Source organism: Podarcis tiliguerta, assembly GCF_965153285.1.
Source record: "Podarcis tiliguerta genome assembly, chromosome: 10".
NCBI classification, from domain to species: Eukaryota; Metazoa; Chordata; class Lepidosauria; order Squamata; family Lacertidae; genus Podarcis; species Podarcis tiliguerta.
Genome location: NC_139543.1, coordinates 42951237 through 42979094, shown reverse-complemented (window position 1 = coordinate 42979094; position 27858 = coordinate 42951237). Strand labels below are relative to the sequence as shown.

Below are 27858 nucleotides of genomic sequence, written 5' to 3'. Positions count from 1 at the left end.
AAAGGGTTCCTTTAAACCTGCAGTGACTTCTACTGAGCTGTAGCTTTCTGAAATAGAATCATAGAACTGTAGAGTTGGAAGGGACCCTGAGGATCATCAAGAGGCATGATTTTACACAACATGAAGCAGTGATGTTTTGGTGTAAGGACAACCCTACACCCCTCTGCTCAACTGAGGCTGCTATCATCACAACCAACCACATCCCCATTGGGCACCAATCCATCAACACACTATGGTTATCTTTTCAGCCTGCAGCCTTTCTGTAGCTTACAAAGTGTCCCTGAGCAACTCAACCCCGTGGATTTTTGAACTGGATAATTCAATATTCCTTTCCATACACACTTATCTGAACAAGTGCAGCTGAAGTATTAGAAAAGTCAAGGGACTTAATTCATAAACTTTGACATGTAACTGAAGTACATATTGGGAATAGCTCCCCAAATATTCCTCCTTTGGGAATAACAATTCACCACGTAAATAAGAATGTGACCTAAGGTTACAGGGGGCAGGGTTAATAGGGTTTCTTTAAACAGCAATGTTTGAGTCCTCAGTAGGAGAGGGCCATGGGACAGCACACGCTTTACATTAAAAAGGTCCCAATTTCCATCCCAAAGATCTCCAGTTAAGGCTGGCACAGATCCACTGGAGAAAACACGTTAGATGGACCCATGCAGTTAAAATGTTATAGAATTTCAAGTCGATAACGATGGTTGGACAAGAGCAAAAGAGATACCTAGTCGTTTCACAACTGGCAACGAGTCAAGCAAGGATAAATTGCGGCAGATGGAAAACATCACCCAAGAAAAATATATTCCATTCGGATCTTTGAAGAGCTTTCAACAATCACTCCACCCTCAACCTCCTCCATAGCTGCGTAGGGGGGAAACTCGCCCTCCTCCCCGCATTCCCCACCGCCTACATACTCGCGCGCCCGCGCATTGTTTACACGGGTCTGAAAAGTCTTTGGTTCAAAGCAGAGAAAGGCAAAGATCTGTTCCCAAGGGTTAAACGCTGGGATTGTTGAAAGCCCGCGCGCGTGCGTCCCTCACACTTAACAGAAGGAAGGTTGCTAAAGAATGTGAAACGTGAGCTCGACAGATCCTTCCCCACTAACCGCTTCCCTCCCTTCTGCCTTCAATAATACATTTCAACAACAGCCTGCTCTTCAAATCCCTTCCAAAAGGGGGAAGGGCTCAGGTTACACTGAAAGGGGTGGTGGTGTATTTTTCCTTCAAGACTCATCACCGCCGAGATGATGAGTCTTTTCATTTTTGCTTCATTTCCCGCGCAGTCAAATGAAATAGTTTGTTTTGTTTTTATTAAGCTGCCAAAATTCCGGGATGGGGGAAGGAGACGAGAAGAAATCCATTTCATATGTGTATGTTATATTCATCCTATTTGACGCACCTTAAGAAAGAGAGAGGTCGTGTTTTTAAAAAAACTGTTTCCACTTTCTGGGGTTCTTCCTCTCCCCCCGATCCCAGGAGTTGCTTGTTGTTTTACCCCATGGGAATTCGCTCTGGATACCTCTCCTTCCACACTTCCTCCTATCGAGCCATTAAAACCTGAGTAGTTCGGGAAGGGAAGTTTTCCCATCACACCTCCAAGAGCTTAGCAATCTTGCCCGCGCCCCTTCCGCCTACATCTCTCTTCCACCCCCCCAGCCACACACACACACCAAAAGGAAACGTGGGAAACGGAGCAATCATGGTAGGAGCAGAGGAGCAGCTTCTTTTCCTCCCCTGTCACGACTCCTTCCCCTCTGCTGAGGACCTTGGGCACACCAGCCGCAGGAAGACCGAGCCAGCCCCGCTCCCCAGCCCCCAAGCGATGTAGCCTGAGGACGAATGATCTTTGAAGCCTGTAAAGAACACTTTCCTCCAGGAGGACATTCTTACCTTGAGATGCTTCCTTATTGTCCCATCTTAGCTCCTTTGTGTGTGTGTGGAGGCAGGGAGGGGGGGCTGTGTGTGTGGTGTGTTTTTTTTTTAATATATAGATATGATTTTGTTGCGCACACACACACAAAAAGAAAATGGTTAGAAATCCTGTCAAGTCATGTGATTGATTGAATTATTCCCACCCCTCCTTTTCTCTCTCTCTCTCTTTTTTTCTATCCCCCCCCCCTCCGCTTTTAGGACAATACTCGGCTGCCTTTACTCAATGTGTCAGGCCAAACTGGCTGATGACAGAGAGGAGGAGCGCGGCTGCCGCTGCCAGGGCTTGGCTCTCTTCGCGGCAGCCGGGGCTGAAGATGAGGATCGAGCCGGGAGGTACCGGTGCTGTTGATTAGGGTCTGGCATCTCACAGTGATGCCTTGAAGAGTAGGAGGGCAATTCTCCCCCCCCCCCCAACACAGATATACAGACGTGCAAATATATATATATGCTCTTCCTTTTCCTTTGCCCCCTCCGGTCCCTGCTTCCCAAGTCTTTGCAGAGAGGACCTCGAACCGAGTCCGGGAAGGCAGCAGAAAAAGCCGGGTCGCTTCTGCCTCAGTGCAGCACGTGTCCAAACACACACACAAAAAACCCTCGCTCTGATTTTTCCTGACCGTGCTAAGCTAACTGAACTCCCTGCCTATTGATGTCAGGCAGGCGCTTTCACAATATTATTTTCGGCGGGTAGATAAGCCTACCCACTCGTTTAGAACATTTGAAGGAGCTTTAATACGTTTTAGTCTATTCTACTGTGGTTTAAACTTTTTGTATGTTTTTAAGTACGTTTGTAATATTTTTGTGATAATTTTAATCAGTGCTTTTTTTCTGGGGGGATGCAAGGGTACGCATACCCTTAAACATTTTGTGAATCTAAGTTTGGCCTTTGTCCATGGAGTTTTCTTGGCAGGGATACTGGAGTGGCTTGCCGGTTCCTGCTCCAGGTGGATCACGTTTGGTCAAAACTCTCCACTATGACCTGTCCATCTTGGGTGGCCCTGCACGGCATAGCTCATAGCTTCTCTGAGTTATTCAAGCCCCTTCGCCATGGCGAGGCAGTGATCCATGATGTATGGAATGTATGGAAGTGAGAGCTGGACCATAAAGAAGGCTGATCACCGAAGAATTGATGCTTTTGAATTATGGTGCTGGAAGAGACTCTTGAGAGTCCCATGGACTGCAAGAAGATCAAACCTATCCATTTTTAAGGAAATCAGCCCTGAGTGCTCACTGGAAGGACAGATCCTGAAGCTGAGGCTCCAATACTTTGGCCACCTCATGAGAAGAGAAGACTCTCTGGAAAAGACCCGGATACTGTATTGGGAAAGATTGAGGGTACAAGGAGAAGGGGACAAACAGAGGATGAGATGGTTGGACAGTGTTCTCGAAGCTACTAACATGAGTTTGACCAAACTGCGGGAGGCAGTGGAAGACAGGAGTCCCTGGCGTGCTCTGGTTCATGGGGTCACAAAGAGTAGGACGCGACTAAACGACTATAAACAACAACAAGAAGAAGTTTGACCTCATTGAGGGGCAGTATTTCAATACAAGTAGGAAAATGAGAGTACCCCTAAATATTTTTATTAAGAAACAACACACTGATTTTAATTCTTGATCCTTTTTTGTAAAACACTTTGAAGTTTTTTGTTTGTTTGATGGAGCAGTATATAGATTTTATGAAAATTAACGAAGAAATTTTAACGGGGATATAAAGCAAAGTAATGTTTACACTTAAGGCTATTCAAAACCACATGTCCATGTTATCAGGGGAACCTGCCTTCTGTGAGGTACCTTAGCAAAATATTTGTCCTAGTACAAAACGGGACCCTAGTACAAAATAGGACCCCAGAAATCTTATCAGGAATCAATCAGAAATAGATTGGAAGAATGCTAGATTTGGGCCACACCATGTTATAGCATCCACACCACCAAAAGACTGTCATCAACAAGGTGCCTTACCATCATGTCCCATGGCCAAGAAGAAAACATACCTCAAAACAGGCGGGGGAACCTGTGACCCTCCAGATGTTGGCAGACTGCAACACCCACCTCCCCTAACCATTGGATATGCTGGCTGGGGCTGATGGGAGTCGGGTGTCCAAAAACATATGAGAAGAGACACATTTTACCTCTGCATTATACAGATAACATGCTTACATGTGATAATAAACATACAATTATACAGAGAACAAATTGAATAAGGAAACTAAAGAAGTTTATATTTAGCTACTTTTGCACCACAAACTAACCTTTGAGATACCCAAATTCTTAATTATTACTACTAGTGGTTATTTTTATAGTCTTTCAGAATACAAATCAAAGGCAGCTAACAAGGAAGCATGACACTATATTTTAAAATTCACGAAAAACAATATTAATTTATATAAAGTAATCAGGTTTCCCAAGGGGTGGCTCTGTTGTGAGCAGGAGATAGCTCTGCTGGAGCAGATTTAGAGTCTTTTCATATAACTGCTTACTTCCCATCCAGTCCGCCCCCACTGCTAATTTTTGAAGCCACCTTCACACAACATTGGCCATGATCCATATTGATTTTGTGATTTCTTGACAAATATTGCTCTTTGGCTTGTGTTTTCTTAAAGCAGTTTCAATCTGATTTGAAAACTGGATACAAAGTGAGTGGTAACATGAACATATCCTAACAGGGATTGTTATTACATTTTAAAACATTTGTGGTATGTTTCTCAGGACTGATGTATAGAATGCTTTACTTAACTCATTATATGGTTAGATGAAAAATGCTATTGATTTTTGAAATAAATTTATAATAAATAAATAACTTCCTAATAGAGATGCCTTTGAAGAAGGTCTTGAGAACCTCCAAAGGTGGTCCACAGACATCTTTATGACAGGTCTACTCTTAATGCTTATGGGAATTTACTCTTGCTAATAATATACATTTGATTATTAATAGACGAAAATAATTGTACTCTCCCAACAATTGCATTATGCTGTTAGACTGCCACAAAATCTGGAAAAGCCCTGTGTATCAATAAGGAATTTTGCATCTTATTTCTTTATTTTCCATCTCTATGGTAGCTGATAGAATGCCGCATCAAGATCTTTACGAACATGTGGTTGGTGAATGAGATGCCATAGACAAAGTAGGACAAAATTATCATCTTCATTATATATTTATTTATACCTCACTTTTTCTCCCTAATGGGATTCAAGGCAGTTTACAGGTAAAAACAACAACTACTAAAAACCTAGAAGGCTAAATTATTAAAATACAATTAAACATTGATAGAATTAAAATCATATATAAAATCTGTTTAAAACATACCAATAATTACAATAGAAACAGTACAGCACCAGCCCTTTAATTAAAAGCAGTCAAAAGAAAGTCTTCACCTGTTGGCCGAAGGACAGCAAGGAGGGAACCAGCCTAACTTTTCTAGGGAGGGAATTCCAAAGTCTGGGAGCAGCCACCAAGAAGGCCCTCTCCTGCATCCCCATCAAGCATGCCTGTGAGAGGATCAGGACCAAAAGAAGCGCCTCCCCTGAAGATCTCAAAACCCAGGCAGGTGCATATCAGAGAATGCGGTCTTTCAGATAGCTTGGACCTAAGCCTCGTTACTTTGGAGCTTAATCCTCAAGAGTTGTGGAAGAACAGTCCTTTTTACTTCAGAAGACTTTGTTCAGTGCTTTGAGTAAGGTCAGTAGCCTCTGTTGGTCTAACCCTTAGGCCAAACCATTTTAGTGTCTATGTTTCTGTGATAGGTGGGTAGACCTGTTCTAGTCCATGCCACCATGAAAGTACATAAACATGCCATCTGAAATCTTAATATTAGAATGGTATGGAATAGTGAAGATGTTATTGCTGACATTCAGCCTGTACCCTGGACTTACTATTTCATGTTGTAGCATGATACTTGGTGAAACATCTGTGTCCAAACAGGCATAATCACAACTATTATGGGAAGCAATAATATCACAGATAAACAAGCTGACTGCATTTGTTGTGGACTAAATGTATACAATTCCACTAGTGGAAGGAGCAGCACAAGATCTTGGCAGAGGTAAAGACTTAGAGAGAAGACAGCCAATGAGAATCAAGGGCACCATCTGGTGGCTTAAGGGACAGCTTTTCTTAAATCCATCCTCCCTCTCCCTTCTGTGCAGGTTGTATTACTGGTGGAGGGGGTGAAGAAAACCCATATAAAATACCTGGAAGGGATGAGTATCCTCTGGCAACAAAACACGACACAATGGCAGAGTTTGCTAGTTGTAATCCATTCATGAAATATACAAATTCTTTCAAAGCCAGTGCTGGAGAACTTGCGTCATCTCTTGTTCCATCGGACTGTACATTTCTTGACTGCTTCTTGTCCTTTCCTTTGGGTCTCTGATAAACATTCCTTCCCCTCAACCCTTTCTTGTGGCAGCTGTGAAGATATTTCAAATTGCTGTCGAGTCTTCACTATTTCTGCCTCTATACTGTGAAGGCCTAATGTCTGCATCCCACTCTTAAAACCAAAACTGTAGATTTCTGGATCCTGACTAGTTTGTAGACTTCTTATGGTATGTTTAACTGAATGTACTTCAGCTGAGGCCAACCAAGTCTGTACCAGGTAGAATCATATTATTTTTATTTCTGGTGTGTGACATTTCTGTTAATGCAACTCAGTATATTTTTCTCCCAATGGTGACACCGTTGCTGATTCATATTCATAATGTTCTCCACTAAACCTTCACTATATCCCTACTGAGTGTTATCAGACAAGGGATGAGCATGGCAAGCTCATATTGATGTCAGTCACAAATTAACTTCAGTTGACTGATTGGATCAGATTCCTGTAGTTTAGGTCTGCTATCAGCAAGCTTTCCTTTGTCTTTCAGCCCTCCTGTTCAAAATCTGAATATCTGATTACATTTTATGACATACAAAATCACGTTATATACTTTTCCTGCCCATGTCATGCATCTGATAAAATAAGTTTTCCTTTCACAAGGACAAGTATTAATATATCTGTTAAAGCAATAGTCTTTAAAATCTGTTAATAATAGCCTGCTATAGGACTAAGTTTTTCATTGCAAGAGACTAATATAGCTCCTCTTTGGAATCTGTAGTTTCTTCCTGAGGGACAGTTTTGAAGGAATTTAGGTATGGGCTGGGGGGGGGGGGTTGCCCCTCCAGCAGATATCATGCACATGCAGCCCACTACCAAAATCAGCACAATCACTTTTGTGACTTTTGTGATTTGTCCCCACAAAACACTTCATCACAGTTTCTTCCTATCTATTCAAAGGGTCTCTGCTGCACAATACCAAATGTAACAATTCACTGATAAATGTACTGGCTCACTGGGAAAACTTCAGAAATTCATATAGACATGTGAGCTCAGCTACTCAGCAGCCCCTCTGCCTGAGCATCCTGATACCTGAGTGCCAGACAGGTAGCATTTCCAGAAATAACAAACCCAGATGAAGACAAAAGGGTGTGCTTAACTTGGCTGGGAAACAGGGAAATGTAAATATCTCTTTTACACTTGATGGGTGTTTGGCAAGGGGAACTATGGGGCAGGGTCCAGGATGCTGCCACCAGACCTCCCTTTTCATGATGTAACCGTGATGTATTCGTGATGTAGTTTGGGGGGGGGGGTGACATGGGAATTAGCAGCTAACAAAAGTTTGGTTTCTCTTTTTTTGGGGCTTCCATCTTGTTTCACCTTGTGGCAGGTGGGAGTCCTGTCGCAACAGTCTTCAGTAAAGACCAAGCCTACTGGCTGCTGTTTTGCTCTGGTATTCCTGGCTGGTGTCCTTGGTTTTTTTTTGTCGTCCAAGGGAGCCCTCAGATTTCTCCGTTAACAATGCCAAAATGGATTCTTTGGATTTGCTGTTACGTGGGTGTTCTAGGAAACATGTAACATTTAATAACCTATATTTATTATACCAAGCATTTTTACCCTGCTTTTCAGCCCAAAAGGCTCAAAGAATAGCCAACATAATGTTAGCAAATAAGATGGTTCCTGCCCGCAGACTTCTAAGCTAAAGAAAAAAGGGGGGAAAAGTTTTGCTGTTTCTTCTTATGTCAATGCATTTCTGAAGATTAACAAACAAACAAAATGTCCTTGATTCATGGGTACAACATTTTCTTTAGAATATTTGAATATTTTGAAAACACTTATAATAGTCTTTTTGGCTGTGGCTTAAACAAAAGGCCTCTTAGGGCTGCAATATTAGTGTGCCCTTCTTCTCCCAAACACAAACTGTTGTCTAAAACTGAGAGAAACCTCCAGGTCAGTTTGAATTTTATCATAATTTCACAGGTCTAAGTATCTGACTTCCTTACAAAAATCTAACGCATGGCCATCTGCACTTTTTTATTCATTGTTTAGAACTACCTAAACAGTATAGAAATTTATTCAGGTATGTGACTACAGTGGCAAGAATGTTATTTGCCCAAAAATGGAAAGAAGAAGTCCTGACAAAAGAAGAATGGATGCAAAAAGTTATGGAATATGCAGAAATGGCAAAACTTGCAAGAAAAATAAGAAATCAAGGTAACAATTTTTAAATAAAAGAATGGACATGGTTTATTGAATATCTACAAACAAACTGTAAACAGATAAGAACATTGGCAGGATTATTGTAATAACATGCAATTTTAGAAGAGTAAATATTTAAAGTAGATGAATAAATGAGTAAGTTAATTTACAATATGTAAGAAATGTAAAAAAATAAATTTAAGGACCCGCAGAAAGAGGAGGAAGTAGAGTTAGAATGATTGTAAAACTAGTGAAATGTATATAATTGAAAATCATAAATATTTTTTTAAAAATTCATAGCAAACTCGGGAGATCTCCATTTTCTTCTCCCAAATCTCTCTCCTTGCATGATGCTTCCATTCCCACTTTCTTAGCCCATTTTCTTCAGTAGAAAGCATGTGTCTCAAAGAGCTGGATTTTCTAGGAATAATATTGGGCTGCTCCATGTGTTGATGTGTATCAGTATTACCTGTATCTACATCAGTAGAACATTTTGCATGTACGGCTTGTTCCATGTTGAGAATTCAGAACCTTCTTTTGAGCTCTGGAGAAAGGCAGGGCTGTGCAGTGTAGCTCTCTCTCCTTAGATGTTCTCATACAAATCTGCTGTATTGTTCTCATACACATCTGTGATTTCTTGCGTTATCTGTCGAGACACCTGCAGGGGAGGGGTAAACAATTGGCAGGGGAGGGGTAAAAAACATTATGTTCTGGAAAAGAGGACCCCATATATAACGGTACAATCAGTCTCTGGAATAGATGAACTATAATAATAATAATAACAACAACAACAACAACAACAACAACAACAATAATAATTTATTATAATTTATAATAAATATATATATAATTATATTATAATATAATAAATATTATAATTTATAAATAATATAATTTATTATTTATACCCCGCCCATCTGGCTGGGTTTCCCCAGCCACTCTGGGCGGCTTCCAAAAGAATATTCGATGTAATGTGATACATCGAACATTAAAAGCTCCCCTAAACAGGGCTGCCTTCAGATGTCTTCTAAAAGTCTGGTAGTTGTTGTTCTCTTTGACATCTGGTGGGAGGGCGTTCCACAGGGAGGGCGCCACTACCGAGAAGGCCCTCTGCCTGGTTCCCTGTAACTTGGCTTCTCGCAGTGAGGGAACCACCAGAAGGGTCTCGGTGCTGGACCTCAGTGTCCGGGTAGAGCGATGGGGGTGGAGACGCTCCTTCAGGTATACTGGACCGAGGCCGGAGGACATGCCATGGATGCAGCCCAAATAGGAAGTTAATATTTATTTGCTACAACCATTACTGCTTCAAAAGAGCAGTGCAGTATCTTTCAGTGCTCCCCTTCATCTGCAGGAACATCCAGTTAGTGAAGCAGAACCCTGTCCACGGATATAAAGAGCCCTTTCAATTGACAGAGGGATCCATCCCATAAAAACAAGATAGCAGTTAAAACTGGACTTGGCCTCTTGGAAAGGAGGTGTGGCTGCACTCTGTTCCAGGTGATTGCCATCAGACTGAGACTCTGCAATCGTCTGCTTTCCCACCAGGTATATAGAGTGAAAAGCTGCCTAGGCAGCACCTTGGTGATGTACCAAGTGTGCTGCAAAGTGTGCACTTAGTGTTGCACATGGAGACTTGAAGATCCCTTGCTTGTTCTGCCGGCACCCAAGTCACTTAGTGTAGAGTCGACCCAGGCCATTGAGACTGCATTCCTACAGCCATCAGCCACCATGAATCACCACCGGCGGCAGCAGGTAGGTTCTATATTTAAAATAATATTTTATTCTCTTGCTAATTATCCTGTTTTGAATGCGTATTCTATATTTGACCTCCTTTAGTAAGGTCTTATTTTGAAATATTTAAGATAATATTTTAGTTTCCTGTTAATTATGTTGCTTTGAATGTACATTTTGTATTTGAGCTTCTTTTGGAGTGTTTGATCCTGGAATGTTTTATTGGATGTTTTTATGTAGGCTGTAAACTGCACATATATATATATATATATATATATATATATATATATATATATAGTGGTATTGAAATGTAATAAAACAATAAACATTTAAAAAGAACCTTAAAATATTAAAATGTGCAGATTCAAAAATAGCTAATACTTCGCTTAAACATTTACAGTTTAAATGTTTTAACCACTGCCCCCACAAGCTTGCTAGAATAAAGTCTTCACCAAAGACTCTCCTCCCTGGAAGGGAGGGGAGTGGTTGTGGGCGGGAGCCCGAGCACCGCCCCTAGCAGGGGGCAGCCGCCCCCTGCTTTCCCTGTTACCTGGCTGGCGCCCCGCCCACTGACCGGCACCCAATCGGGAGCCGGCGGGGGGCGTGCCCAGGTAACTTCAAGTTACTGCGCCAGCCCTCTCCCCGGCCTCATTTTCTCTTCGTCCGCCAAGAGTCACCCACCCTCCACTCCCTTCAGCTTAGGGTCTTGACCTTGCTATGGACCTTAGGTTGGTCGCCCTGGTTAGGCGGGGGGCCTGGTAGGAGTTTTTCCACATGGCATTAGGCCATTTGGTTTTTTCGCCTGCCTCGTAGCAATCGTCACAACTTTCGTGGTATTGGTGGGTAGGTTAGGCATTGGATTATGGTGTTGTAGTGTGTTGGAAGGCTAGGTGTGGCCATCGCCTATGCCTTCAATTTTGGGTATTCCGTTAAAGGAATCCGGCGGTCGTGTATTCTGTCCGATGCCTGCTTGGCGGGAGGCCATGGCACGACCCCCGGTGGCATCAGGGGAGAGCCTATAGTTGAATTAGCATCAACAGGCTCCGCCTACTGGTGATTCAACCCCTGCGGTGGATATCCAATGCCTAAGCCAATACCTTTTCACTGCTGTAACCAATAAAGTTGTGGCCTTTTCATGCCCATAAACCATATATCACGTGTCCTCGTGTATTCATTCCTCCTCCGCGGGGGTCGGGCCCTCAAACCACAACTTTCTAAAACGGAACATAGAGCAAGCTTGACAGATCTTGTTGTGGTATGCGTTCCACAAGAAGTAATAAAGGGCCATAGCTCAGCAGCAGAGAATGTGTTTTGCATCTACAAGGTCCCAAGTTCAGGCCCCAGCAACTCCAGTTTAAAATCAGGTAGTGGGTGATAGCGAAAATCTTCTCCAGAGATCTTGAGGAGCTGCTGCTAATCAGATTGGATAATACTGACATTGATGGGAAAGTAGTCTGACCTGCTATAAGGAAGTTTTCTATGCTCCTGTGAGAACTTGCACCTCTTACTTTTCAACCCAAGTTTAAGTAGCAATGGAACAGGACCTCATACATGGGATAGCTGCAGGTCTGTTAGGGAGGCCATGAGGACCTGGATGACACCCAAGAAGGGAACCTTCATATGGATGTTACAAACCGCTAACATTAACAGTTCAGGATATCTTCACAAGGTATAGCCGTGTGAAAAAGAAACCCTCAGGCAGTTAGGGCTTATCCACATTCCTCTTGTCCTACTGCTTTCCCCCAAGGAAACCCACTCTTTAGCACTCATTTGGAGCAAACAGCAATTCAGGTTTTCAGTGAATTGCCATTTGTTCTGATTTAGAGATAATGAGTTCGAAACACAGGAAACACAGGCCCTGGGTAAGGGGGTGGCATGTAATACTGAATGTTATGAGTACAGTGAAGTGAAGTGAAGTGAAGTGAAGCGTGTGTAGACGTTCACACAGAATAATGGAGGTTCTGTATTTACCATACAGTTGTTGTTTTTCTTGTTCATTTTTTCTATTCCCTTCTTCAGTTTAAAAAACATTGAAGGCCTAACCTGTCAAAGTCATCAGTTTGGCTTCATATGTTTACCTTAACATTAAAGGTAAAGGTAAAGGTACCCCTGCCTGTACGGGCCAGTCTTGACAGACTCTAGGGCTGTGCGCCCATCTCACTCAAAGAGGCCGGGGGCCAGCGCTGTCCGAGGACACTTCCGGGTCACGTGGCCAGCATGACATTGCTGCTCTGGCGAGCCAGAGCCGCACACGGAAACACCGTTTACCTTCCCTGCTAGTAAGCGGTCCCTATTTATCTACTTGCACCCGAGAGTGCTTTCGAACTGCTAGGTTGGCAGGCGCTGGGACCAAACAGCGGGAGCGCACCCCGCCACGGGGATTCGAACCGCCGACCTTACGATCGGCAAGCCCTAGGCGCTGAAGCTTTAACCCACAGCGCCACCTTAACATTGGCAAGTGGCAATTCAGAGGTTACTTTCTTCTGGCAGATATGGGAATCACTCATGTTTCTGCATATCCACCAAAAAAGTGACATAATACCCAGCAACAATGGGTTCACTTGTACTCTGATGTGTGTACTCTGAAACACATTTTAGTGCATGGATGAAATCCACACGATTCTAATTCACACATTATATTTCTGTGGGTATGCTGAGTTGCATTTGACTCCACATCTGCTATTTCCAGAGAACAACCAACATCCAAATTGGCCCCAAGAGCAATATAGGCATAATCTGGAAATTAAGCAGCTGGCATTCCAATTGGACTTGTCTAGAGAGAGATGCGCTGGCAACCTTTATATGTTTTCAGAGCCAAGCATAGAAACAAGACACCAGATAAATGACAGTCAAGTACAAATGTTCCCTTTCTAACTTGAGTTAGAAGAATTAGCTCATAATGAAATATGCTCTATTTTGGAAGAGATACAGGAGATTCTTACTACATAGTGTTCTAATACACAGAAAGCACATTGCTAACTCAAAGTATAAGGGTCTAAATTATATTGTTGTTTAATGGTCTGAACCCTCAATTTGCCTGATGAAGAGTTCTGTGAAACCCAAAAGATTGAAAAGCCTTTCATGATTGGCTGATCTAGGAGATATTGCCATATTCTCTTTCCATTTTCTGGCACCGTACATAGCATACGTGACAGTACACATAATAACCCAGAATCTCTTCATAGTGCAGGTTGCTAACAGTGCAATTTTGCTTTACCTTTAGCAGAATTAATTTGGCTGCACTATCCGGGCACTGTGCATGTGCAAATGTAGGTACACCCCCTCTTTTCATTTTTTCCATTCTTTCTCATTTCAAAGGCACCAGTAGTGGTTGGTTAACTGGATTTTTTGTAGCCTTGATGATGTGAATTCTTCAGCACTTGCTCCCTACTTCTTTCAATGAGCTCTGTTTTGGCAAAGTATGCACCCGTTGGACATTGAGATTTCTGTGACTCCATTTTTCAATGGTTTTTCTTTATTGCATATGCAACAATGGAGAGGCAAGATTTTTCCTTTTAAAAAATCCGAAACACCATAGAGTAGAGCACAGGCAGCCAGAAGCCAGACTGGGATTGACTGAGATAGATCTCCAGATGATTTACAGATCAGCAAAATTCCCAATGGGTTAAGCATAGTGGCAACAAAACCATTTCTCCCCCTTCTAAATTAGGCTGCTGAAATCGGGAAATATGCTAGGGGGAGGGATACCCAAAATTTGTGTGTGATCAATAATGTCTGTGAACTCCATTTCTGGTACAGTACTGAACATGCCCTCAGAGGCAATTTCCCCATCAAATCTATATCCACCTTCCTTAGCCACTATTTTGCACCTGTTTCTGGTTAGTGAATCTGAGTCTTTTAGTGAAAAACAAAGCAGATCCTGCAAACCTAAAGTCTGACCACTTCTGGATACATTTTCAGACTTGCCCTCAGTCTGGTCGTACCATTATGTTATGCCTTCGGTTCAAGATAGTTACATATACATGCAACCCAAGTTTTGAAAGAGTTATATCAGGTTGACCTGGTCATGGACTATTTTAATTAGATTAAAAGTTGTCCTCTGGTTGCCCTGCTGGGAAGAAGCTACTGTTGAACCATTCCAGAAAAACTGGATCAACAGTGTCTACCTGACAAGCTGATCTGGAAGCACAAGGAACCTTTAAAGTGCAATGGTGAGAAGCAGCCCCTGACCTGTAGACTTTGTCCTTTATTGACCCTGAAGAGCTGCTTCTGCCTTAGTAGTGGATACACATGACCCAGATAAAATGTATTATTAGAAGTGGCTTGTCTTAATCTTGGGCATGTAGAAGTTATCTATGCAGTGTTCAGAACGCCAGGAAGCATACCTCACATACCCTGTCAGTCGAGGATTCAGACAGGAGATACCACTGATGGTGACAAGTAATTTGGCTGAGTTGGGTGAGCCAGGATCTGCAGATTATAATGTGTTTGTTCTTGCTGGCATTCCCATCACACATATGGCTTCTGTAACAACAGCCAAGCCAGAAGCGAACGGGGGTAAAAGTATCAGACTTACCTTGACTGCTGGCACCTTTTTGTGCAATGGACTATCTGTACTTTTATTAATGGCAAAATAGACATCGGGTTCCCGGGGTCCTAATTCCTGAAGCAGGAAGGAAGGGGAAGGACACGTGTTAATCATAATATCCTATACATACAAATTAAATTATAATTCCTACCAATGGTTTTATATTTCTATGTTGGGATCTCAATAATAGACTGTTCTCGTCCCAGGTAAATGTGCACAGGGTTTTGCCCTAAGTTATTTACATTCCCCAAGGTTCCCAAGTGAGGATAGGGGAAATTGAGAAGGGAATAATCTTCATGAGAATGGCTCTGCATTATTAACCAGTTTTGAGCACCTAGCAAAAATTGCTGAGGTCCTACTCCTTGGCCCAACACTAGAAACCAAGGCTTCAAACATTTATAATATTACAAGCCTTGAATTAAAGTCTGAGGGAAAAGAAAACAATCTGACAAGAGTCTTTTCTGCACAGGGTTTAAGTTATATTGGGATTTGTTTAATTTGTTTTAACTTGAATTGTCACTTCTCACGGAAGGGGAAATAACCCCTAGATCATTCCTATATACGTATTAGCTGTTTGCAGCCTAACAGTTAAGAGTGTTAGACTTGGGTTTGAAACTCTGTTTAGCCAGGAACCTCATGTATCTTGTAATCTGCTTTTTCCCTGCCTCACAGGAGGGTCATGAATTGTCAGCATATTTTGGTGTGAGACATTGACTATAAACTCAATTTGTGTAATAACTATGCTACATAAGGGATTCATGTAAATATATTCAAATCTAAAATGACTCATTCCCTGACACTGAGACAGAGCTATATAACAACAAAATCCTGTGCATATTTACAAGGAAATACTTTATTTATAGAATTTCTATCCCACCCTTTGCTCAAGGTGGCATACGTGGTTCTCCCCATCTTCATTTAATCCCCACAACAACCTTGTGAGGTATGATAGGCTGAGAGGCACTGGCTGGTCCAAAGTCACCCAGTGAGCGTCAAGCCCAAATGGTGGTTTGAACCCTGGTCTCCCAGGTCCTAGGTCCAATTCTCTAACCACTATTCTACACTGGAAGTACATTTCATATTACCCAGCAGTGCTTTACTCCCTGGTAAATGTGTTTAAGACTGCAGCTTAGGTGATTAAAAGAAAAATGGATTAGCTGATCCAGTTTTTTATCTTTTGGAAATACAGCAGAATACTCCACCCTACATTTAATCCCAACAATTGCCTTAAGAACGCAACAGCCATGCTTAGGCTCCTCCTAGTTATCACTAAGAAAGGCTGGAGAAGAAAGGGGGGTCTGCTCTTTACAACCCCCCCAGGCAGTGGCTCAGAATACCCAGAACTGAGAAACCGAGTCTGCAAATAAGCACAAGCAAAGAGATGAAACATCTTGCCACTAAATATGTATGTCAGATGTATTGATGTTAAGTCTCTTATCTAAAAAAGGCACCCAAAACAGCACTTATGTGTGTTTATGGTAACGGCAGGTTGCCATGGTCGTGGTGGCAGTTTCCCTAGCAACAGGATGGTGGGAGGAGCTTCAGCATGCGGGAAGACAGGTGGCATTAACAGAAGAACGGGGAACGTGCAGGATTTGCAAGGCTCAGTGACGCAGCAAGAGGAAAAGAACAAATTGTCAAACTCTGTTTCCCACCACTCACTTCAAAACAAACTGATAACGCACAGCATTGTCCAAGAATCAATTCTCCTTCTGTGACTGCGATGGGAAAGGGCAGGAAGGGAGAAGAATTGGGGGGGGGCATAGATGAAAGGACCCCCAAATAACAGTCACCTGGATTTAGGCTTGATGGGAAGTTTTTTTATTAGGTGGGACTGCAGCCATGAATACACCAGCACTACCCTAAGCTGACAGAGGATGTGAATTAACTAAATTAAAGATGATCTCACCACTGCAGTAGGTAGCAACATGACTGGGGGATATTACAGAAGTAGGGAAGGCAAAGAATAGAAAAATATGGTGTGAACCCCAAGAGAGAAAAGAAGTGAATTGAGGAACAACCCAAGGCCTTTTTAGTACTGTAAGAACAGCCATTTGGGTGTTTCCACTGCTATGTTTGCACTGTGCCCACCTCCCCACAGCCCCCCCCCCAATAAGTCCTACCTGCTGGGAAGCTAAAGCTGCTTTTGCCCTGAAGTTCCTCCTTTCACCCAGGCTGCCCACTGATGGCCCCTGACTAGAAAGGCCTGTAGAAGCTTCCTGTTCTAGCTGGGACTTTTCATGGGGCATGACAATATTCACTGTGTCCAGTTCCTAACTTGTGATTTACAGCTCTTGGCTTTTTCCTGACAGTTGCCAACACCCCAGACCTGACAAAACTAGATAAAAGTTTCCTTCTCTGTTCTTTGAGTCTCAGCTGTTGTTTTAAAGCATAATATCAAATGACAGTATGCCCTGTGCACCTTTTCTCACAGCAAGAGGAAAGATGAAATGATACCTTTAACAACCACCCCTTGAATTGACTGGTAACCATAAACCGTAATTAAAACCTACTGCTCATGCATCTAATAGTCAAGGATAGAATACAACTTCCAAAAGCATCTAATCCAAATCTCTGCTCAACCCTCTTTCCCACCCAGGTCATAAGAGCAATTTTCCTTCTGCACAGCTGCATGGCTTTCTACTGTTTTATCTTCAGTGGCTCAGAGCACTTCAGCTTTCAACAATACATAACAAATTTGAAGAAGCATTTATTCAAGATGCCTTTATTCGTCTCCATTGCTTACTAAGTAATATAGCATATATCCCTCTTTAAAGGGATGGAATTGACAGAAAAGACCTGGTAACAGAAAGTGAATATGAAGTTCCTTTTCAATGACAGAGTTGATGCGTTAATCATTGCAGAATTATCTAGTAGCATTATGATTATCTACTAGCTAAGCATGGATGCTTTAGCTGAGATTTCTGCATTGCAAGGGGTTGGACAAGATGACTCTTGGGGTCCCAACTCTACAATTCTATGATTCTGTGAAAATAATATATATAGCATACTCTCCAGTGAGAAACCTGATGGGCTTTAGCAAACATGTGAATATTGGGCTGCAGGTTTATGAATTAGAGGCTTTGGTGTTCAACCTTTTTCAGTGTTGTTCAGAAGAGCAAGGAAGGTACACTCTGTACATGCTCATGTCATTTATTTCTGAAGCTCATAGTTCTTAATTAAATTTTTCACACTGTACCTCATACATTTCTTTCCCACTCCAGGCCCCTTTTGACCCCTAGGTCTTTTTCTATTGGCTGGATAGTCCCTTCAACCCCTTCAGGGGGTGGGTATCGACCAATTTGAGAAACCCTGGTCTACAGAGAGGGAACCTTCACACGTACAGCTAGACATAGTAAACCTCCCTCTCTGCAGAACTTTGCAGTGGATTCATCCCCCTGAGCCTCCACCATGTTACACTTAATGGCTTCTGAATAGGGCTGCTACAAAAAGTCTTTCTTGATATACAGTAATACTCACAACATATGAGGGCTCTGGAGGTTCTGAGCTGCCTGAAGTGTGTGGAGGGGCTGGCCTCTGAGCAGGGCACTTCTTGATCTGTCTCCACTGAGGCCACACCACAAATTCGTGAGGATACGATGAATGGGAATAAATGGCAAAGCATAAATTCAACATGTACAAGCTTTGGTTCTTCTTCCTAATTCATTACCTTTCAAAGGAGTTGAAGGGATTTTGAATACAGCTACCCCTTTGTGGTGTGAATAATAAACTAAAGCTTAGGAACTGTCCACATAATGACCTTTGAGTTCAGAGGCAATGCCCCAGAACTATTACAGAAGCACAAGGGCATCTGACTGTCCGTTGCAGCTAAAACTTCCTTACGGTAGACATATTGATGCAGGTCAATGGGAAATCTAATATCCCATTCAAAGCAATGGAAGTGTGAGTCAGTCATCGCCACCTTCCAGGTTGTCAATGGGATTAGCACTGGGTGTGCATGCTTGCTTTTGCTTAATTATCATTGAGTTACCAGGCCGAAATCGAGGTGTTAATTCTAGCATATAAAACCCTAAATGTCTTTGGACCCAAGTAACTAAGAGAGGGTCTGCCCAATATCAACCAACTCAGGCCATATGATTGGCAGGCTCTGTTGGTGGTGCTGGATGCTGCCCAGTTGGAGCTCACACATGATAAGGCTTTCTTAGTGCTTGTTCCCCATTTCTGGAATGTTCTGCCTGGTGAGATACCTTCATCGCCCTTCTTATTAACTTAAAAAAAGAATTTTAAAACATTACTGTTCACACAAGCATTTAAATAGCTGAAATATACTGCTCCTGATAACCTTGAAATTAACCGTGAGGTATGTGGCCATTTTACTTTTTTTTAAAAAAGAAGAAGAAGTTCTTAGTGGGTTTTTTATGTTTCCAATTGTTTTTAAATGATTTGAATATGTTTTCATTATAATTTTATTGTGTTGTGTTGTATGATGTTTGCCACCCTGGGTTCCTTTGGGAGGAAGAGCAGGTTCAAAATTTAATAAATAATACAATATAAGAAGCAACCTTCAAATCTGTAGACGTTTTGTCACAAAGTCACCACAAGTCTAAGCCTGCAATGTTTTCTCTTCCAAAGAACACACTGACCTTGTAAAGGCTGTCCAGGACTTCCCACTATTCAGGATAAGGGAAATATGAGGATAAGATAAGAGCCAGCTGGGTCGTCTAGTCCCATCTGGTCCAACATCCTGTTCTCACAGTGGCCGACCAGAAGCCCACAAACTGGTACTATGATATGAGTACTATGATACTCATAGAGATACTCATAACAGTGTTATGATATGAACTCTCTTGGTATACAAACATGACAAATTTTTATTGCTGGCCAAGTAGCCAACATATAATCAATTTCTGCTCCAAACAGGGCTGCAATCTTCAATTAAGTAAAAGTTCAGGTACTTTTATTATACACCATTTTTTTATAGACCAAAATGGCATTCCTGATTAGGATACACTTCAATAATTAATGTTTTTTCACATGAGTTAAAATGTTATGTATATGTATATGTATATGTATATGTATATGTATATGTATATGTATATATAAAACTGCAGATGGTAGGGAACATCCGTTTCCCACAGGAGGGGAGGGTACCTCTTGAAGATGATAAGATGATGCCTGTATATCACTTTCTACAGACAAAGAAATAATGCATTTTTCTCCAGAACTGTTATGTTAGCCACATGCAAACATATGCAGATTTAATTGATTAATCAACTCAATCTTAATAAATTAAAATTTGATTAATCAAGTAAGATTTTTTTTTTAATCAGTAGAAGCCCTCATTCCAAGCATTTTGTAACTGACTTTAATATTCAGCACTACTGAGTGGCTGATGCTGCAAAACTTTTTGCATTTTGTAGCAAATGCAACATGATGTTAAGTAAGAATTACTTGCCTCTCTCTTCCAGAAGAGCAGGACAGTTCCCATGATGCTTGCAACAGTCAAAATAATGGTGATGGTGATAAGGCACATCCACATGGTAAGAGGGGGCTCTGTATATCCTTTTTCTGCAAGAAAATGAGGAAAGCCAAACATGCAGATAAGCGGTAACTGGGAGCCAAGGCTCATTGTTTTAAATCTATATCCCATTTTTCCTTCAAGGAACTGAAAGTCTCATACCTAATTGCTAGTCCATGAAAACTTACATCAGAATAAATGAGTTGGTCTTTAAGGGTTTGTGATTTGTTTGCAATTAGACATTGTAATTTGTCTGCTTATAGTATACATTCAAATAAAGGTAGCAAAAGTTTTAAATGCCTTTACACAAGATTGAGCACCCCTGCCCCACCCCCGGTTGTTGTTCAACCCACCACCGCTGACTTGCCTTCAAGAACTTACCTCTGAAAAGGATAAATGTCCCATTTCCCCTTCTTACTTGTTTTTTAAGTATCCAAATTGCTTTGCAGTAGTAGGTACCAGAAACAGAGGAATGCATAGAAGGCGTTATTTTAAATGGATAATATAATATCTCTGACTTGTTCTCACGACCGGGAGGAATTTCCACAGACTGTAGAGATTGCATGACTGTGATCTCCTTGCTTTCCGAGTCAATCCGATAATAGCTAAGGATGAATTTTGTATAATCTGGTTTATACATTACGTTTGTTTTGCAGAGTGCATTAATTTCTTCATTGGCAAAAGCAATCTTGATTAGACGGTCATTATACACGTGGAGAGTCCCTGGTAGATGAGGAAAATATTATTTTTTTACAGTTATCAAGATTGAGAAAATTTGCTCAGTCATCTATACTTTGGCAACATCTGCCCATAGCCTAGAGCAGCCTGTAAGAAGGATGCCAATTTTACCATCTCTGAATTGGAGTGAGATGACAACAGATTGAGTAGTCTGACAATAGAGGAGTGTACACCACGGGTGGATGGGCTTCAGGTTGTCAGATCTACTTAGCTTTTTACAAGAATCCAAAGCTCCACCAGCTGGAGACAGGTACAAAAGACAGAGTTAGAATTAAAGAACAGGGTGAACACACTGTGTGTCTAGCAATTTGTTTTCAGGATCTGAACTCGAACCCTCTCAGGAGGTGGTGAACTCTCTTTCTTTGGAGGTTTTTAAGCAGAGGTTGGATGATCACCTGTCACAGATGCTTTAGCTGAGATTCCTGCATTGCTGGAATAAATGATCCTCTGGCAACTAGGATCTCTACAGTTCTGATTCTATGAGTGCTCAGTCCTTTCATGCAAACTTCAGTAAAGCAGTCTAATTTAGATGGAAAAAGTCATCCTGCTGTTGCTCTTGTTAAACTATTGGGAGTCAGAAATTCTGGCCAATCTACTGCAAATGACTCAGGAATCTGCCGTTAGATCATAGAATCATAGAGCTGGAAAGGTCATTCCAGTCCAACCCCCTGCAATGCAGGAATCTCAACTAGATCATACATTACAGATGGCCATCCAACCTCTGCTTAAAAACCTCCAAGGAAGGAGAGTCCACCATCTTCCAAGGGAGTCTATTCCACTGTCGAACAGCTCATATTGTCAGAAAGCTCTTTCTGTATGTTTTGTTGGAATCTAATTTCCTGTAACTTGAAGCCATTGGTTTGGGTCCTAGCCTCCAGAGCAAAAAAAACCAAGCTTTCTCCGTCCTCCGTGTGACATCCCTTTAGATATTGGAAGATGGCTGTCATATCTCAGTCTCCTCTTTTCTAGGCTAAACATAGCCATTTCCCTCAACCATTCCTCAACAGGCTTGGTTTCCAGGCCCTTGATCATCTTGGTTGCCCTCCTCTGCACATGTTCCAGCTTGTCAACATTCTTAAATTGTGGCTTCCTGAACTGGACACTATACTCCAGGTGTGCATCAACACCACAAGATGGTGGACTTAACCACAAGTCCACAATCTAGTTGCCTTTTTGACTAAGACAGTTCACAGTGCACCTAGCTTTCCATTCAGCAGAGCACACTCACTCTCCCCCACAGCGTGTAGACCGGTAAGCATGAACCAAGGCCTATATCTGTAGACATGTTTACTTCTAATTAAATATCTGAATGCTGACATTAAATATTCTACACAAAGTTTTAGACAAGGAGCTGAAGATCTGCCCCCCATGCCTTACTGCCATATGTAGAACCTACACACAAGGGCAAACTGAGAGCCAGCTGTCTCCGTTCCATTAATTCAGATATCACCAAGCAATTCTGGGTATTCCCAACCTGGAAGATGCCTAGCGAAGTGCTGGAGTACAGAAAAAGGATTGTGCTGACTCTAAAAACTGCTCTCTGAACTGGAAATAGCAAGTTTCACATGATACGCAGAGTCCATTAGCAGAACACTGTGGGAATTTATCATCTTTGCTGCCGCCGACTTCCTCTTCTTCCCCCACCCCCACTTACTACTGTTCATGTGAAATTCTGGTATGTGGAAAGCGATGGGTGGAAGTGGCCAGTTTACTCAGTTTGCAGCAATTCTGCATTACTGTTTAATGACAAAGACATGATGGGAGCAGGGAGAGAGTGTTTCAAAACTGGCTGTTTCGTAAAGCATATTGTCTATTTTCATCTCATGCTCCAGGAAGCTGAAGGTAGTAGACGGGTGCTCAATGTCCGTCTTTGCCACTGCTCTGTGAGGCTGTATGGTGATGAGGTTCACATGAACCTTTGTGATTTTGATTTTTTGGGGGGAAGATATCTCACCAGTGTAAACATATTAAATAGCTGTGTATGGCTTGCTTATTAATTTCTGTTGATGACCCCATAAGCAGGACCCAACAGGAATCCAAGAGCCTGCCCATAGGATCCCCACTCCCTCTTAAAAGCAAGATCTCCCCATGAGCCCAAACACACAGTCAACCTTGTAGAGTGTGTGTGTGTGTTATGGGGAATGCTAGATTACTGGTTAATGCATATAACAACCAGCCGTTGTGCACATTCACCAGGCCTCATAGATAATGTGCACATCATCCACGAAGAGGAAATTGTTCCTGTTTCCCAATCAATATATAAATGCTCCAACGGGCTTTGGGAAATGTGCAAATATTGATTGAATTTTGTACATTATCTAGTCCTTATGCATAGTCCCAGCATGTTTCGGGAACATGAAGATCTTGACTGATTTTTGTACATTCTCTGGCCAAAAGTTATTTTAATACACTTTGGATGTATTGATCTCTCAAGCACAATTCGGGTTAAAAGTGTGAACCCTATAGCCCCAAACTGGATATTACATATTTCTGGCTATTTTAAACATAATTAAGATGTGTTTTTTCATTGAAAACTGCTTGTTACTGACAGTCAGTGTGGTAACAATCAACTCTTCTGGCCCAGAGACAATAGTTATGGCACCCCTAGGCTATAAGAATTACCAAAACTGATAATGTATGTGAAACATCTGGAGCACATAAGCAATATATACATGGAATTTCACTGACTGTTGGCTAAAGTCCCATAAAGTTTGATGGGGGGGGGGGGAAGTGCTGCAATACTTTCTGCAACCCTACTCGCCACTATATTCACATAACACATTCACTCACTACACCCATTAATGCTTGATTGCTTTGTCAGTTCTGGAAAGTGTTAAAAGGCTGCTTGCCTTAAGGCACTGACCATCAGTCAGTGGGTTTTATTATTTCATTATTTACAAAACGTTAATATTTCCCCTTCCCACTTTCAACTCAGAACACACAGGGCAAGCTTGCATTTATCACTTAATGGGGAGAAGGAGAATAAAAACAATTATTCAATTTTACACCCACAAATTTGGACCCCCAGACAAGCCACACTCTATCTAATCTAAGATAGATCACCCCAATGGCACCAGCTTCATTCTTATTTTTCTTGTTTAAAAGATAAGGGTGTGAAGTGGATGGAGAACAGGAGATAGAAGGATAGAGAAAGGGAGAGGTGATCATATACAGCAGAAATGGTTGAAAATACTACTGCTTTAAGAGACTAGTGAAAAGGCTTTCCCAGATGGAACAAATGAGAGAATAGACGGGGGGGGGGGGAAGGGGGGGGAGAGACATGTTCTTACCACCATCTTGAAGAGTCCAGAGAAGTGTGATAACAGTATATAGACTGGAGGCCATGGCAGCATGTAAAAAGAGGTATAGGCTGAGCTAAGAGGTACGCTTACTCAGAAATGTATTTCTGTCTCTTCCCTTTTCTTGGGGTGGGGAGGATGGCTTTAGGAGGAACAAAACAATACGTTACTGATTCTTTGTTCCTTGTTCCGCCCTTTCTGCTGTATTCAGTGCTTTCTGCTTTGGGGCCTCTGTGCATTTTAAAAATTACTTTAACAATTTGTTTTTACCACTTACTATAGTTGTCTCTTAAGCAGTGTGCTGGAGACTTAATACAACGAAACTAAAAATGAGTTAAAACTATAAAATCAGATTACAGTTCAGCTATCTCCCATTTTGCAGGACCAGGGCTGGCAAATGAAACGAGGCAGAGAAATTGAATAGCACAATCCATTAAAGTAACAAGAGTACATTCTATGGGAAAAGAGGGCAATTAAGAGGTGTTTAGAGGGTGCTCCCCACTTTACACAATTTCACTTCTGCAAGGGGGGGGGGCTGGAATGTAACCCCTGTGTAAGTGGGGAGTCACCTGTATGTTTGAACTGGGCTACAAGCAGGCTGCAGGCAGATGCCTGAGAGGGAGAACCCTGCTGGATATCTGCTTGGATCCAAAGCTGTGACAATGGGAGAAGCAAGACTTTCTGGGTGTTAATGCTGTGGCCCCTCCACTGTAGGCTCAGGTTGTAAGGTAAAAGTAAAGGGACCCCTGACCATTAGGTCCAGTCGTGGCCGACTCTGGGGTTACGGCGCTCATCTCATTTTATTGGCCAAGGGAGCCGGTGTACATCTTCTGGGTCATGTGGCCAGCATGACTAAGCCGCTTCTGGCGAACCAGAGCAGCGCATGGAAACGCCGTTTCCCTTCCCGCCAGAGTGGTACCTATTTATCTACTTGCACTTTGACGTGCTTTCAAACTGCTAGCTTGGCAGGAGCAGGGACTGAGCAATGGGAGCTCACCCCGTCACAGGGATTCGAACTGCCGACCTTCTGATCGGCAAGTCCTAGGCTCTGTGGTTTAACCCACAGTGCCACCCGCGTCCCTTAAGCTCACGTTGTATATAGGTGTAAATAAAACAATATTTCATAAAGACACCACAGTCTCTCCTTCCAGGGAAGCCAAATCCTGGGTAAGTGCCTGGAACCCCTATAATTTTGCACCGCACGGAGATTCGGGTGGCCTGTCACAAGACAATCTCCACTTGCAGAACCCTGCCCACCAAAAGATATCACAGTCAATAACTACTGGCTCTGGAAGATGCTCATGCTCGGGTAAACATGCAGCCACTAAAAATGTCTATTTTCCAATTAAATGCAAAGGCAGCTGATGTCATTTTGCAGAGGCAACTATTTATTGCAGCCTGTCAAGATCTTTCAACATCAGATTACAGCGATGGCACCTTAAAATCAAATTCAGTATGCTCCAAGAACCGAAGCTCAAGTTGTCACATTCACTTAACACAATGAACTGTTAGAAAAAAAGATACACCCGCAAAATCCTCACAACTGAATGCCCTCCTTTTTTAGCTATTATTTTCTACCCTGATCTGTATCAAAAGTTTGCTGTTGCTAATAAATTGTAATTAAAGCCATCAGGAGGAGAAGTTTCCATTCAAATGTAACAGAGGCGGAAGGTAGATGTAAGACACTCCGTAGATAAGACTCTGTGGCATATGCACTCACAAGGGGGCACTGCATAACAGTTTTCTATTTCTCTTTGTAAATTAGATGCCAGGATACGTAAGAGTGAAGTTATAACAACCCTACACACCCTTGGCAGTAAAAAAAATGCCAGACCACCACATTCTGCCAGGGAAGGGCAGAATGTAGATCCGTATCTACTGGTTAATCTCAGGGTGATTTACAGTAAATCACCAAAGATTTCTGACTCCCAGTACCAACAGATTGAAGGAAAGGACTGTGAGCTCAGTTTTTGTACTGAAAACAAATTCCTGGTCTCCAGTTGGTAGACTGGGAATTCGGGGGGGGGGGGGGAGGAGAGTAGGTCCTATAATCATGAAGTTTGCCCTCACGATATCTATTATGCAGTAAAACAGTAATAAGTTGTTAAATAAGTTGTTAAACTGGGAGGGGTGGCTAACACCCCAGAGGACAGGATCACACTTCAAAACGACCTTGACAGATTAGAGAACTGGGCCAAAACAAACAAGATGAACTTTAACAGGGAGAAATGTAAAGTATTGCACTTGGGCAAAAAAAATGAGAGGCACAAATACAAGATGGGTGACACCTGGCTTGAGAGCAGTACATGTGAAAAGGATCTAGGAGTCTTGGTTGACCACAAACTTGACATGAGCCAACAGTGTGACGCGGCAGCTAAAAAAGCCAATGCAATTCTGGGCTGCATCAATAGGAGTATAACATCTAGATCAAGGGAAGTAATAGTGCCACTGTCTGCTCTGGTCAGACCTCACCTGTAGTACTGTGTCCAGTTCTGGGCACCACAGTTCAAGAAGGACACTGACAAACTGGAACGTGTCCAGAGGAGGGCAACCAAAATGGTCAAAGGCCTGGAAACGATGCCTTATGAGGAACGGCTAAGGGAGCTGGGCATGTTTAGCCTGGAGAAGACGAGGTTAAGGGGTGATATGATAGCCATGTTCAAATATATAAAAGGATGTCATATAGAGGAGGGAGAAAGGTTGTTTTCTGCTGCTCCAGAGAAGCGGACACGGAGCAATGGATCCACACTACAAGAAAGAAGATTCCACCTAAACATTAGGAAGAACTTCCTGACAGTAAGAGCTGTTCGACAGTGGAATTTGCTGCAAGGAGTGTGGTGGAGTCTCCTTCTTTGGAGGTCTTTAAGCAGAGGCTTGACAACCATATGTCAGGAGTGCTCTGATGGCGTTTCCTGCTTGGCAGGGGGTTGGACTCGATGGCCCTTGTGGTCTCTTCCAACTCTATGATTCTATGATTATTATTATTATTAATACCCCGCCCATCTGGCTGGGCTTCTCCAACCACTCTGGACGGTTCCCAACAGAGTATTAAAAACTTCACTAAACAGGGCTGCCTTCAGATGTCTTCGAAAAGTCAGATACTGTAATTGTTTGACATCTGATGGGAAGGCATTCCTTGGCTGCGGCCTTCCAGTTTTTGTTGGACTCTAAATCCCATTAGCCCCAGCCAGCCTGGGATGATGAGAGTTGTAAACCAACCATATTTGGCGGGCTTCAGGTTCCCCATTGCTGCATTAAAGGATCTAAAAATTCAGTCGTTGATTAGGCCTAGGTTCAATGTGCTGGTGTAAAAAGCCCTATGCAGTTTGAGACCAGGATACCTAAAAGATTGTCTCATCCCCAGCCGACCACTGCGTTCTGCAGATACCATCTGATCAGGAGGCCTGTTCCACATAATGTGCCCTTTGGAACTCCTTCCCACTTGATTTGAATGGTACAACAGTGAAATCCTATGCATGTTTACTTGGATGCAAGTCCAACTGAGTTCAGTGAGGCTTGCATCCAGGTAAGTGTATGGGATTGGATCTAGTGACAAAAGTTGGTTTCAGACTTAGCCATGCTTAAAGTAGACCTACTGATATCCACGACACTTAAG

General features: G+C 42.4%; 2 protein-coding genes and 1 long non-coding RNA gene across 9 annotated transcripts in view; 1 reads left to right on the top strand and 2 right to left on the bottom strand.

The window, feature by feature from the left end:
- Positions 1 to 2162, bottom strand: part of TCF20 (transcription factor 20) — a 185340-nt gene extending 183178 nt beyond the window's left edge. For 3 of the 4 annotated variants that reach the window (XM_083400252.1, XM_083400258.1, XM_083400259.1), the window contains exon 1: positions 1899 to 2104. The gene's annotated coding sequence lies outside the window, so the exon portion shown is untranslated. Of the gene's footprint in view, positions 1 to 1898 lie in introns of all 4 variants that reach the window. The other variant, XM_083400248.1, reaches the window with a different exon arrangement.
- On the top strand, positions 1120 to 25871 carry LOC310658449. Of its 3 annotated transcripts, XR_014502325.1 has the most exons (4): positions 1120 to 1378; positions 2139 to 2273; positions 20156 to 20227; positions 25394 to 25871. It is a non-coding gene; the product is annotated as an uncharacterized lncRNA (long non-coding RNA). The 3 variants fall into 3 exon arrangements; XR_014502326.1 differs by lacking the exons at positions 1120 to 1378; positions 2139 to 2273 and adding an exon at positions 9692 to 10198; XR_014502327.1 differs by lacking the exons at positions 1120 to 1378; positions 2139 to 2273; positions 25394 to 25871 and adding exons at positions 9692 to 10198; positions 20862 to 20949.
- NFAM1 (NFAT activating protein with ITAM motif 1) lies at positions 8467 to 24962 on the bottom strand. Of its 2 annotated transcripts, XM_083400350.1 has the most exons (6): positions 24234 to 24962; positions 20587 to 20928; positions 20143 to 20255; positions 18207 to 18293; positions 14715 to 14801; positions 8467 to 9104 (listed from the first exon to the last, which is right to left on the bottom strand). In XM_083400350.1, exons 1-6 carry the CDS (start codon positions 24286 to 24288, stop codon positions 9030 to 9032), a joined length of 759 nt encoding a protein of 252 aa, XP_083256476.1. In that variant the 5' UTR covers positions 24289 to 24962; the 3' UTR covers positions 8467 to 9029. The 2 variants fall into 2 exon arrangements, with proteins under 2 accessions (XP_083256476.1, XP_083256475.1); XM_083400349.1 differs by lacking the exons at positions 8467 to 9104; positions 14715 to 14801; positions 18207 to 18293 and adding an exon at positions 21055 to 21183 and having other exon boundaries at positions 19568 to 20255.
- Positions 25872 to 27858: the final 1987 nt, after the last annotated feature.